We start from the raw sequence: 14040 nt of genomic DNA on the forward strand, positions 1-14040 counted from the left end.
CTTTACAATTGGATATTGTTGTAATTCCATCATATTTGATATGTAAATGAGCTGGAGGTTATAACTGGGTTTTTTTTGAAGGAGGAATTATGTCTCTGGGATATGTCCAAGAAAAGTTATGAACGGTAAAAACTTTTCGACTACTATTGGACAAATTATAATTGACACCCAGGGGACATTTCCTCCTCCACATTAACTTTTACACTCCTCTCTAAATGCCCGCCCAGTACAACCTGCTAAAAAATGCTCTCTCACACAGGTTGATTGTCAGCTATTGGGGCTAATTCTAATTGAAAGACTATTGCTTGATCATGGTAACCCTTTGTTTGCTGGTGTTTGCATTTCTAACTTGTGCATAACAAGGAGTATAGTGTGTGCTAATGTGTATCTTGGGAACCTATTGCCCTTATTCAATAGGTGGTGGCAGATCATAGGTGTATATGGGTGTAAGAGCTCGGTTTTGGGTCTATTCGGCAAATCTATAACCTGTGTGGTAGGTGAGTAAAAGATTGAGTGCTGGAATCGTGCATTCATGACAGGGATATATTGGGTAGCAAGTATACAGTCAGTTCTTGAAGTTGATGAGCTGAAGCAGGAAAATGGGTAATAAGTGTTAAGGATCTGAGCGACTTTGGCAAGGGCCAAATTGTGATGGCTAGATGACTGAGTGAGAGCATTTCAAAAAGCAGGTCTTGTGGAGTGTACCAGGTATGCATTAGTTAGCACCAACCAAAAATGGTCCAAGGAAAGACAACCAGCAACAGGGTAATGGATGCCCAAGGCGCTTTGATGCGCGTGGGGAGTGAAGGCTAGAACATCTGGTCCAATCCCACAGAAGAGCTAGTGTAGCGCAAATTGCTGAAAAAGTTAATACTGGCCATGATAAAGTTGTCAGAACACACAGTGCATCGCGGCTTGTTGCGTAGCCGCAGGCTGGTCAGATTTACTATGCTGTCCACTGCAGAAAGCTCCTACAATGGCCACATTAGCACCAGAACTGTATTATAGAGCAATAGAAAAAGGTGGCCTGGTTTGATGAATCACATTGTTTAACTTGGAGAGAGTTGACACCAGGATGCACTATGGGAAGAAGGCAAGCTGACGGAGACTGCAAAAGATGACAGCAGGATGCTGGCCTTATGAGCAGAGTTGCAAATAAACAGCTAAATTTGAAACTGGCAAATAATGAGAAAAAAAAAGGTTCAAATGCGCAAAAGAACACAGATGTTGGGCAGTGAATGACTGGAAAAGTGTATCATGGATGGATGAGTCTAAAGTTTAAGCTGAGGAGGAGAACATGTGAGACGTAGAGAAAATTAAAGGATGTTGGAGGAGTGCTTGATGCCCTTTGTCAAGTGTGACAGAGAAAATGTAATGTTATGACGCTGTCTTAGCGCTGCTAATGTGGGAGATTTACACAGAGTGGAAAGAATTATGAACCAGAAAATCTGCAACTCTATTTTAGAATGTCATGTCATGCCCTGTGGTCAGCGCTTGATTGGTGCAAATTTCAGCATGCAGCAGGACATTGTACTTAAGTATACCTCTAAGCTTTGTCAAAACTATTTGGTGAAGAAACAGGAAGCCGGAGTACTATATTCGATGGACCGGCCGGCACAATCGCCAGAAGTCTTGTGGGATGAACTTGACTGTAAGGTCAGGGAAAACTGTCCTACAAGCTAGTCGTACCTGAAGTGCAGAAGTGGTGGCGCTATATAAATAAATGGTAATGATAATAAGAGCTACAGAAGTCGTGTGTACAAATTTCCCCCTGAATATCTTCAAAAACTGACAGAATGCCAAATGTCTGGAAAGCTGTAATTGCAGCAAATGGAAAATACTTTGAATGTGAAGTTTAATGAATAGACCAGTTATAAGAGATAAAATAATAAGATATGGCAATATATAGCTTTGTGTTTAATGTGAAGCAGATGAGGTAAAATTATTTTTTCCTGTAATATTTTAGGTGCTAATGGTAAAGTTCTATATATGACATTACATATACTACATATTTGCATTTGTTTGTATTCTTTGTGGTAACTATCCACTGTCTGGGTATAAATGTTACACTACAGTGCTCTTCAGTGATGTGACACTGCAGCTCGTACTCCATGTATAAAGATCACATCTGTTGGCCAGTTCTTTCATTCCCTGCAGGAGGATTCTAAGGAACAGCTGTATAATTTTCCTTGACAACCTCACTCCTGAAGGACTGGAGACATCGAGTTTATTTTTTCCTACTTCTGCTTTTCTTGTTTTGTTTACACACCAGCTCAGAAAACGCAGTGCACATAAAACCACACGCGTGCAGGTCCAGCTGCTATAGTGCTGAAGCCTGACTCCAATTCACGGCTGTACTCCGTAGCGCAGCAGGACTTCAGCGAAGTTGCACGTATGTTTCAGAGCCGACCTAATGAGCTGTGGAAAGAGAGTCTGAGATTTACTGTGTTTGTTTTATCATGATAAATGCTGCCATTTTGAGGCAAGCTTTAGTGGTGCCCTTCATGCTCTTCTTAAGCATAAAGTGGAAATTCCAGCACTCCTCATTATATTCCACAAGTTAAAATTGTCTAATATACCTAATATTTTTAGCGTTTCTTTGTATGCTTAAATTCACTCATGTCCTTCTTAAATATCTAAACGCTTGACACTTTTTTTTTTTCCACTGCAATGGAGTAACTGGAAAAATTTTCAATATTGACCAATAGTAAACTACATGTACTCTGTTTTTTTTTTTATATAGATAGCAACTCTTGGGGTGCTTATAGGTTAATATATATTAATCAGGAGTATTTAAATGTTAAAAACTACATTCTAACAAAATTCCGTAAACATGTGATTATGTGGATGGTTGTATGAGAAGATCTGTCTAGACCTGTGATGGGCAACAGGCAACCCTCTGAGCCTTCACCTGTGGCCCCCAGCTCCTTCCTGCTCGTCAGATTTGTTATAGCTTGTAACACTTGGTTAAAATGCCTGCTGAATTGTTATTGCAGATTTGTGTCTCTACCTTTTGATTAAATGTATTATTAAATGTATTATTACTGAAATAGGCAGAGTTCTTGATGAAACAGGTGGAGTTTCATACAATGTGTGAGAGCAATGTCCCCTGTCTTCTACTGGCACACCTGCTCTTCACTATAACATAATTACATGGACGTGTCCTCTTGTGTCTCAGTAAGTAGGGGCTCATACATGGCTTCAGGAACAGGTGATATACTGAGCATGTAATAAAAACACAAGTGCCACCATAGTTTCCAGACATGATTAATCAAACATTACCTGGTCTACTCTTATGTTTACTGACAAAAATGTCATTGTTGCCTATTGTGGCGTGTTGACCTGACCATAGATATGGTCGTTGTCCGACTGGACCTGGTGGTTCAGCCCAGGTAACGAATGGTCGGATTTTTCTAACTTGCTGTACATGTGTATGTAGATGTATGGTCAAATCTGACAGAGATCCGGACCATGGTTGGTTCATGTGAGATTAATTTATATACTGAGGCCTTAATTTATACAATAATCAGATACCGAGTGCTCTTGGTCACTCCATAGTTGTACAATTATCAGTAAACTAGGAGTATTGGGGATTAAATGAGAGGGGTTCACAGTGTATCCCAAACTCTTCTATGACACCTTAGTGTAGCATATCATGTACTTCCTTTATCACCTGATCTCTTTTCCCCCTAGAGAGTCTGTATGGCCTTTTTGGACCACTACACTGGGTGGAGTCCCAATGTAATTCTGAACCAAATTAGTATTCAAGATCACACTGGAAACTCGTCCATGACTTTTTTGGAGCATCTTTGGTTCGGAAATAAGTTGGTTTCCAGGAAATCTCACATACCGACTGGGTGCTTAGAAGAACCTGAAGACTAAGATCAGTGTCGGCCTCACAAGGGTGTATGAATAAAGATTCCTGCTTTTTCTAGGCCTTTTATAAGTTTATATGGTAAATCTATTTTCCTTTTTTAGTGTCAAGTCGAGATATTTCGTAATCAATATCCCTTACCTTTCAGATCACTTCAAAGGATTCTTGACATTTAGCCTACAATTTACTTTCTTGTGTGGGTAACAACAGCAAAACCTTATCGCACGTGCCAAGAAATGAGTGCGAGCATTGCGATTATACAGCCGCTCTTTTGCCTGTTGCGTATCGAATAAATTGTCTTCCTCTAGTTGATCAACTAATTCCAGGTGCACATGCACAACATATTGTGGGACGTTAAATTTCATGACTCTTGAAAGAGATCGAGGAACCCACAAGGCTTTCTCCATAAAGGAGCTCAAACAGTGAAAACCGGTTGAGGCCTGAGGCACCTCAACTACAGCAAACCATAAATAGGGGAGACATTTATCCCAACCCTTCTGAATAAATTGTTTCAATATTGTTTTAAAAGTGCGATTAAACCCCTCAACTAGACCATCTGTCTTTGGATGGAATACAGACGTTCTCACTGAAGTTACTTTAAGAGCCCCTTGTATTAACAAAGACATGAAATTGGTATCTTGGTCAGTGAGGACTACCATCGGCAAGCTCACTCGGGAAAATAATTCCATTAACTTAGTGACAACCTGTTTGACCTCAGCAACCCGCAAAGGGAGCACCTACAGATTACAGGTGGCATAGTTTACAGCAACTAGAATGAACTTAAAATATTTAGACGATGGCTCACTAGGCCCTACTAGGTCCGCTCAAATTTTTTTTCCAAACGGAACGCTCACAATGAGGAGGGGAACCAGTGGAGCAGGGGCTGGATGTTCAGTAGCTGTTTGGCAATCAGGACATGCTGCGCAAAATCTAGCAACCTCTGCATATATACTTGGCCAAAAAGCCTTGCCGTGATCCTATCCACAGTTTTATACCACCACAAGTATCCACCCAAAAGAACTGATTGGGTCAAAATCAACACTTGTTTTCTAAAGGTGATGGGAACAGCCAAATGTCATAAATTACATTGGTCATGTTTTGTCTTTTTGGTATAATCTATCCTTTTGCAAAATGAAACAAGGAAACCTCAGCTCATTTACACTGTGCAACTTTTTCTAATCAACAGCATCAACCTTTTCAAATGCCTTTTTAAGTGCAGGGTCTTTTCATTGGGCTGCTCTGTGGTCAGAGAGGGGTACAAAGGGAAGAGATAACACCTCCTCATTATTATTATGCAACCCATCATCATAATTGCTGTTCGTATCAGCAGTAGATGGTGCATCTCTCTCTCCCACCAGAACTCATGAAACCCAGTCCTTGTGGTCTCTTCTTCTCTATCTCTAGTTTTTAATGGGTTTTTACTTGGCTGAAATAAATCAGGGGAAAATGGAAATGTCTCTCCTAGGCACTCTGTGTAATTTTGACGAAAATGGTGGTTTCTTCGGGCACAAAGGCCAAGAAAGTATGACCAATCCAACCTAGCAGAACAGGAGCCGGTAAACCAGGACGAACCTCCATCCTTAACGTGACAATCTTTCCATTTAATGGTTAAAGAACCAAAGAGGTTGGGTAAACCCAAACGTCCCCATGTATACAACCAATACGGATTGGGTTATGTTGTGCAATCCTCTCTGGCATGGGGAAGCCCTGCTCTATTAAGGTGTTACCGGAACCAGAGTCCAGTATGCCCTAAACCAGCATACTCTCTAATTGCACCAGTAGCTGTATCACCAGCAATAGTCCTCACCGGCCAGGGAGCTTTGATAAATAGGGGGAAGCCCTAAATTCAGTGAAAAAAATCCATTTTGGTATCGTATGTGTTATTACAGTACACAGATACTGTGAGTTTAACGTTACAGAAGGAGGTTTGTCAGTTAAGCAATTGTGTGCATATACACTGTGAGCATGTACTGAGAGAATCTTTGTGATGTAAAAATGAACTTTCTTAATTATCTTCAGTTTTATCAATACAGAATAGATAACACTGTTTCCTGTAAAGCAGGGTTGTCACTAGATCCTGTAGTGTTTTTTCTTTGCTTTATCACAACGGGCACAGTTCTATCTCAAGAGCATTTCATTCGGCATGTTATACTCTCTCCTAGGCAAGCTTCCTCCGGCACTAGCTTGAACTCTGGTCTGACAGCCTGACTCCTGCTTCTTCACCAAGCTGCTAGACTGAGTAATGCTCACTCCTGGGCTAGTTTCATCTATACCTCACAATGCTCTCCCACTTTGCTCTTTCGCTGGGAAAGAGCATTTTTTTATTCAAGAAGATATTCTCTTTCAGACAATTGGGTTTCCCTGAGAAACCCATTTTTTCCTGCTTACTACCTAGTGCACAAGGACCAACTGGTTTACGTTAATGTTGTGTTTAAACATAAATATAATTTATGCACAATTACTAGGATAGTATATCATTAAACATACTTTTAGTCTATTTTGTTCGCAATACAATTTTGCACAAAAGTGGACATTGTTAGGGCACATACTGGAGGTTTAATATCGACATGTCTAGCAGTACTCTGCATTTGACCAGTTTAATGTTAGTCATTGATAGATAATCCCACAAAAAAAGTATTAGTAATGTTATGTTCACTCTCGTGTCTCAAGTTAACATCAGGGCCATCTTTTCCATTGGGCAGGACAGGCAGGTGCCCGGAGGCCCCACAGGCAAGGGGGCCCCATAGGCAGGGCTCTTAAGTAAAATAAATAATCCTGCAAAAAACAAATCCTGCAAAAAAAAATAAAAAATAAAAAATAAAAAAATAAAAAAAAATAAAAATATATATATATATATATATATATATATATATATATATATATATATATATATGATAGATGATACATATATATATAGAGGTAGGGGCCCCGCGGCACTGCTTTGCCCAGGGGCCCATAATGTTGTTAAGATGGCCCTGGTTAACATGGCTGTATTTAGCCACACCTGGGTGGCCAAATTTATGTGGCCATTCAGCACGCAAACCAAACACCTAAATCTTATTTGGGGAGCTGTTATATTGATAACCACATAACCAGGTCAACAACAGTTATCTGTTACCAATCTGTTTTTCAAGAATGCTCAAAAATTATGAGATCGCTTTCAGTTAGCTCATTCTTGGTCATTGCAATTGTTTGGTGGCCAGGAATGTTGGCCTTTTTGACTATATCACTGCTTGTGTGGCTAAAATTATTATTGGAAGTAATGGACCTACATGGCTTATCAGTTTTCACTGTGTGGCACAACCGGTTGCTGTATTAATCAAAAAATAATATTGAGTAGTGGTGTCTGTTGATCAGTAATTCTGCAGAAGATTTCTTGATTAAATAGGGGAAAAGGAAAACTGCTGTGCAAATAGTCTCTTGTAGAAACACTGGTCTGGAATCTTACAAGTTTCAAATAAGTAAACGAGAGCGAAAAACATTAATTTTAGATTTTATTTATCTAATATTGATTGCAAGACACTACCCTATATTTATTTAATACATATAGTGGCCTAGTGGTTAGCACTTCTGCCTCACAGCACTGGGGTCATGAGTTTGATTCCCGACCATGGCCTTATCTGTGTGAAGTTTGTATGTTCTCCCCGTGTTTGCGTGGGTTTCCTCCGGGTGCTCCGGTTTCCTCCCACACTCCAAAAACATACTGGTAGATTAATTGGCTGCTATCAAATTGATCCTAGTCTCTCTCTCTCTCTCTCTGTCTGTGTATGTTAGGGAAGTTAGGCTGTAAGCTCCAATGGGGCAGGGACTGATGTGAGTGAGTTCTCTGTACAGCGCTGCGGAATTAGTGGCGCTATATAAATAACTGATGATGATAATACCAGAAAAACAGAAGTACCCTTTAAACACAGGTCACTATGCTGATAGTGGACAGGTCTTCAGCACCTCTCCTTTCCTCCCAGTACATGTATCATCTTCAGGAAGAGAATGATAGACATTTTACTAATTACAGATGATGGACATTGTAAGCCAGCAAAAGCTGCAGTGCTGATGGTTGTCCAGTAGTAACAAGGCTTCATTCACCTGTTAGTTTAACCAAAAAATTGTATTTAATGACCTAGTGTAGCAGTTCTTCCACTAGAGTTCTCAACTAACTGCATGAAGTACAGCTGTGCTTGTTTCATGGGTAACTCCATCATTTTACACCATCAGACAATACGACCTCTCAAGAAATCAGTATGTTAAAATGTTTCTTCATTTTTGCTATATTAAACTGCAGAGGTTATGTGAGCTATTAATCCCTGTACAGAATAGTCACCAGCTCATATTTAAAAACATAACAAAACTATACAGTAGCGGGGAGGAAATCTTTTGTTGCACCACTCATCTCAGCGTACATGAAGCCCAGAGTCCAAGGTTTATCTTCTGGTAATTTATACAGCATTTTCATGCCTGTGACATTCTTGTGGGGATACAGAAAGCCCCATGCTGCTAATGGACTGAAAGTAAATGAAATTAAATAAGCGCAGCAAAGCTCATCAGCAGTGTCTCCCCCCTGGGTAATTCAATTCCTGAGTGCGCTGTGATGGGCGCGTGCGGCACACTCTGAAATCCTGCTGCGGGCGGGAGACTTAACATCTAAATAAAACTTTTTACTGTGGCATTTGTTATGCTCTTGCCAGCAGGGTCCTGGATGCTAGTGTGGGGACAGTAATGTAATATTCATATTTCCTCCCATGTTGTGCGTGCCATATACCAGAATACTAAATATTCCATAAATATGCGCCGCAGTTTAAATAAGCTGCCTTGAATTTTAATTTCCATGCAAATTTTTTTTATTAACAGCTTGGCTGCCCAACTGTAACACTTCTCTGTCTGGAGAGACGCAGTGATCATAAATCTAGTGACCCAGGCTCTCTGGGACTGGTCTGTGCTGTGTGTTTGCATCTGAGTCTCTTCACTGTTTGCACAACCAATTCTTTCCAGGACCAGTGGCACAAGTATTCCAGGCAAATGTCTAGCTGCTGCTGTACTACAACTCCCTTTATCCACAGCAAGTCATCGACTTACTGCAGGTGACTAAAATGCATAATCTAGTATAAGACCAGTGTGTCTTACCAAGAGAGCATAAAACTTGCAGAAAGGCAGATTGGTTTTCTTGAGAGCGTACAGAAACATTTACAGATCTAAAGCTTTCAGGACCTTGATAAAACTAAGGGTGGACATATACAGATGACTTGCTCGTCTTCGGGTAAATAGAAAGTAATATAATGTGTGCAGCCTTACGATTCTTCATGGTATTGAACATCCTACATATATTTTGATAGTGTTAGTGCTGCTTTTTTATATTGATCAATTTGCATTTCAAGTTTACTGCCCATTTTTAGTAACAGATTTCATTTTAGCTGGTTCCTTTTTTTTTTTTTTTTTTTTTTAATGTTTTTATATTTTTTTATATTAGATTATGGAGATGTAGATCAACCTGAACATGTTTTAAAGCACGGCTATCTGGAAAAGAGAAACAGAGGTACAGTAACATATAACATGCCAATTAATAGCATAAGGATAGTAGGGAGGTATTACATTTCGGGCCTCAAACAGTTTAGTATCTTGATATCTATGTTGGCCATTGTTTTTGATCTTCAATCATCTTAAAAGCAGTGGGTGTCTGCTTTGTTAAGCTGGGTACACACTGAAGAATTGTTCAGACGACGTGCTATCTCAAACGATTATACCTACGACTGAAGGTCCGATCAGTCTGACAATTCATGCATACACACTGACACGATTTACCATCAGATCTGTGCTCTTCATCTGGTCCTTTGTCTGGTCCTCTAGTCCGGAGAATGACAGCACAATATTCATTCATTTACTACTGTCACACTGATTAAAACCGCCTTGTTATAGCTATACACATGTCCTAACAAATTTCGTTAGCTTCTGTGACTCTGAAACGAAATATTCTGTCTCAGAATGAACAAATTAATTATTCCTTCTACAGCACTCGCTACATTTATTCACTCTGACATTCAGTGCTAACATCGGCTGAAAAGAGCCCGACTCTGTAATCTATATGGAGATCGTCAGCATGAGTGCATACACACTACATGATCGTTAGGTGATTGATCGGTAAAAATTGAATAGTAGGACCAACCAAATGAGGCGATAATCGTCTATTTGGGCAGACTTTCGACCATTGTGTCACTGCACACACTGACTCGACTTTCGAACGAGCGGTCGTATGTCGGCTGGTTGAGCCGATAATTGGACAAAAACCCTGCAGTGTGTACCCAGCTTTAGGACTGTTTGCAGAGATGTAGCCAATGTGTAGGCTCCTCATAGACTGCTGTGAGGGTGGTGTCACACAGGTATGAGTGAACACTCCATTCAGAATCCATGCAGCATGTATAATCTTCTTGTATGACAGGAAAAGAAGATGCCATTAATACTAACTAGAGAAACCTGTCAGTAACTGCCTTAAATTAAACTGAAATGTAATGACTATATTACTTTATTAACAGAATTCAATAACTTTTTTTTATATACTACATTACATGTAGAAATTTTAATAGAGACTAATGAACAAATAAATATATTATCAATCACTATTAAAGGAACTAAAGAATTTCTTTAGAAATGGCAATATATGTATAACTTCTTCTATCGAAGTTACATTGCTGGGCATGGTCCCCGCAAGATGCACTGATATATGTGGCTGCAAATAACAGTTTCTAGACCACCCAGCAGGGCTGCAAATAACTGTCACCGTTTCCAGACCACCCAAAAGTCACTCATAAAAGTTGTACTTATGCTATTAATATATAGATGTGTTACATCCATACAGTGCTTCAAATGCTCTGTTTTTCTCAAAGGGAAAAATAATGCTCCGTTGCTCCTGTGTGATGGCACCCTTACAATACTTTAAATAAAACATTTACTGGTTTCTGCATAGTCTTTGAAATATTCATCACTCCCAGAGGTATTCTGAGGTAATCTGACCTCAACCAGCAGGGATACTTCTTCACAAATAGAGTTTTAGAAAAAAAATAGTGCCTTAAAACACGGCGTGTTAGCAAAAGACGAAACATAATATAATACCAGCTTGTGGACATTTATAAAAAAAAACAAAAAAAAAACTGGTGCATGTATATAACTGTACCAAATATAAATAGATTTTACAAAAGTCTGTAAAAGATAATACAGTTTACAAACATCCCCCATAATAGCTGATACTCTCTTCCTACAATAGATCTGCTTTTTTTTTTTCCTGCTTAGCCACTCAATTATAAGTACGGGGCCCCTTCGCAAACCAAATTTATAACTGTCCCCCAGCAATTGGATATTTATGTTTTCATATATAATAACTTTATTGATTTTTCCATGAAAACAGAAACAAAACCAGTACAATATACAGCAATGTCCAACACCCTCTCACACATACATGTACACATTCAGATTCCTGTAGTGCCCATAAGGAAAGGATATTTTTCTATTAGAAATTAGAAATAAAATCCAGTGGATATACTGGACTTAAAGGAAAACAATTCTCGGAGATTTACAAATAATTTTGAATCTTAGTGTACAGTGGATACTTAAAAACAGTGTCGGAAAACTGTCCCAACACTCAAGAGTTAAATTATTTATTTATGTATTGTGAAATGTAGCCAGAATAGCAAGCTTTACATGTATGTAATAAAATCTGCATTTTTTTCTTCTAGATCACGGCTTCTTTGGGTCAGAATGGCAGAAGAGGTGGTGTGTTCTTACTAACATAACCTTTTGTTACTACTCTAGTGAGAAAGGTAAGAGCGCCCAGGAATTTTTTTCTCTTTTCTTTTTCTATTAACTTATTTGCCGCATCATGGTCTATTGTACTTAGAGTTGGATCATAGGTGGCTCTTACCTGATGCATTACTATTGGACCAAAATAGTCATTCATTGAAATTCTGGAACCCTGACGAATTCTAAAGCAAATGTAATCTTTATTTTTAGTGCAGGGAAGCAGGAACTCTATAATGGGCACTAATTCTGGATTTTAATTTGGTTAGCCGGTTTGTAAGGATTCAGTTAAACTTTTTTTTATTTAGCTACAATCCCTTAGGTTTCTCCCAGATCTCCAACATAATTCTGGATTTGGTGCATAGCTACCAAAAAACAATGGGAATACATAGGGCTGTTGGCTAATGCAGGAACAGTGATGACGAACAAGTTATTACCTAGTGCATTAACATATAGAATAATGTACCCCCTGCAGTAAATTATAAGGATATTAGAAGTTGCCCAAGTGTTCCATGACCATATAAAATGATTTTATACAGGTTATAGGACTCCAAGATGACTTCAAATATATGTCCTTAAAGGGGTGTATATATTATTCCTTATAATGCACAAATTAAAAGAAATATGTGTTCAGTATCACACAGATCTACACTGAAACAAGGATTCGCCCTGACACACAGACTGATACGCAGACTTGCACTGTTGTAATGAATCACGCTGTCACAACAGTCTTCACCACCACTTCTTACCTTTCTTGCTGCTCTGCATGGGATCGATGTGATGCTGCTGTCATCTGCACTCCTAATAAGGTTGTAGCAAGAATTGAGCCCAAAGATGTAGCCTGTAGGAAGATTTCCTGTACCTTACTACTAGGGATGTGCACCGGCCACTTTTGGTGTCTCGTGTTTTGGATTCGGATTTGCTTGAGGTTTTGGGTTCAGATTTGTTTTGCAAAACACCTGACGAAAGGTTTTGGTTCGGATTTAAGGTTTTGGATTTATTTTGAAAAGCACAGCACAGCACGAGATATAGCAGGACAGAGGACCACCTAACACAACCTCCCTCTACCCTGATCAATGCCCGAGTGAAGATGGCGGCGGCTAGCAGGGAATTTATAGAATACAAGTATCGCGAGATCCGACAGCGGGATTATGACTCGGAGCCTCGGTTTCAGTTTTGCAATTGGCGGGAATACCCGGATCGGCAACGTTCGGGTGGGCTCGGATTTCAGATATCAGAGCCCGCTCATCTCTACTTACTACACAAGTTGCATCCTTGGGCTCGGTAGCTGCTGTGGCCATAAACTGAGCTCATGGGAAGTAATAGTAATTATTAGTAATAGTGATAGCTCATCGTAATAGTAGTTATGTTGATTATACAAGTACCAGTTGCAAAAATGCTAATGGACTAGGTCCATTTACATGTATTATAGTTAGATAAAGGCAGCTCTTTATCGAATAGTTTAATTGTGGGAATTTTGAAGACTCTTCTCTTAATAGTGTGGATAAAAGGGTCTGTTCCCAAACCATTAACATTGGGTATACCGAAGACTGGCACCTGCTACATTATCATAAATAATGCTGAATACTGATACCGAATGTATTAATACTGACTAGATTAGGGACTCATACCTAAGCATTAACAATGGGTGTATTGTGGACTGTTACCTAATGCATGAAAGCGGAGATGTGATGGACTGTTATACTAACTATATTGCTTTATATTTTCAGATTTCTCTGCACATTTCATCCTGGTATTTCTATTATCTGCCAGAGTTGTTTATTGTTATTGAACTGGGATAGAATAGAACAAAGCTATTCTGTTCTCTCTTCATTGGATGTAATTGTATCCAGAGAACAGTATTGTGGCATATCCCAGGATAGAGAAATTAAGCAACTCGGTCTGATGATGGAAAGACAGGGTTGGAAAGTGTAGTATTTAGAATGAAAATCAGGAGAGTGTACAAACCAATAAATTACAGGTTTTAGATGGAGGAAACTCTGTTTTATGCATTAATAATGGAGCAACAGGGGGCAGTTATGTAATCTATTAGCAGTGTGATATGGGAGCCCGTTTCCTATTGTATAAGCAGTAAGAAAATGGCTTTTAATGAATACACTGTTGGGGTTTTCTTTGATTTTATTCTCCACTATGACTTAATTAAGAAGGAAGGGGTTACAGACCTGGGAGCACCTTGTGTAGTGGTCATGTCAGAAATGCCTGAACGACAGTGGCCATTAGGTTCAGGTTCATTAGTGGTTTTTAATGAACAAGTTTTCCAACATACATCACTATGGGGAGAACAATTGGCCGCGTTACTGTCAAAAGTAACGCTGCCTGCGCATTATTACTGTTATCACGGTAATAAAGCGCTTAATTACCGTTAT

General features: G+C 39.3%; 1 protein-coding gene across 1 annotated transcript in view; it reads left to right on the forward strand.

The window, feature by feature from the left end:
* Window positions 1-14040, forward strand: part of SKAP1 (src kinase associated phosphoprotein 1) — a 260926-nt gene that overhangs the window by 174244 nt on the left and 72642 nt on the right. The window contains exons 5-6 of the mRNA XM_075176982.1: window positions 9336-9401; window positions 11593-11676. Coding sequence (XP_075033083.1) covers window positions 9336-9401; window positions 11593-11676 — 150 coding nt within the window. The remainder of the gene's footprint in view (window positions 1-9335; window positions 9402-11592; window positions 11677-14040) is intronic.

Source organism: Mixophyes fleayi, chromosome 6 (assembly GCF_038048845.1).
Source record: "Mixophyes fleayi isolate aMixFle1 chromosome 6, aMixFle1.hap1, whole genome shotgun sequence".
NCBI lineage: Eukaryota > Metazoa > Chordata > Amphibia > Anura > Limnodynastidae > Mixophyes > Mixophyes fleayi.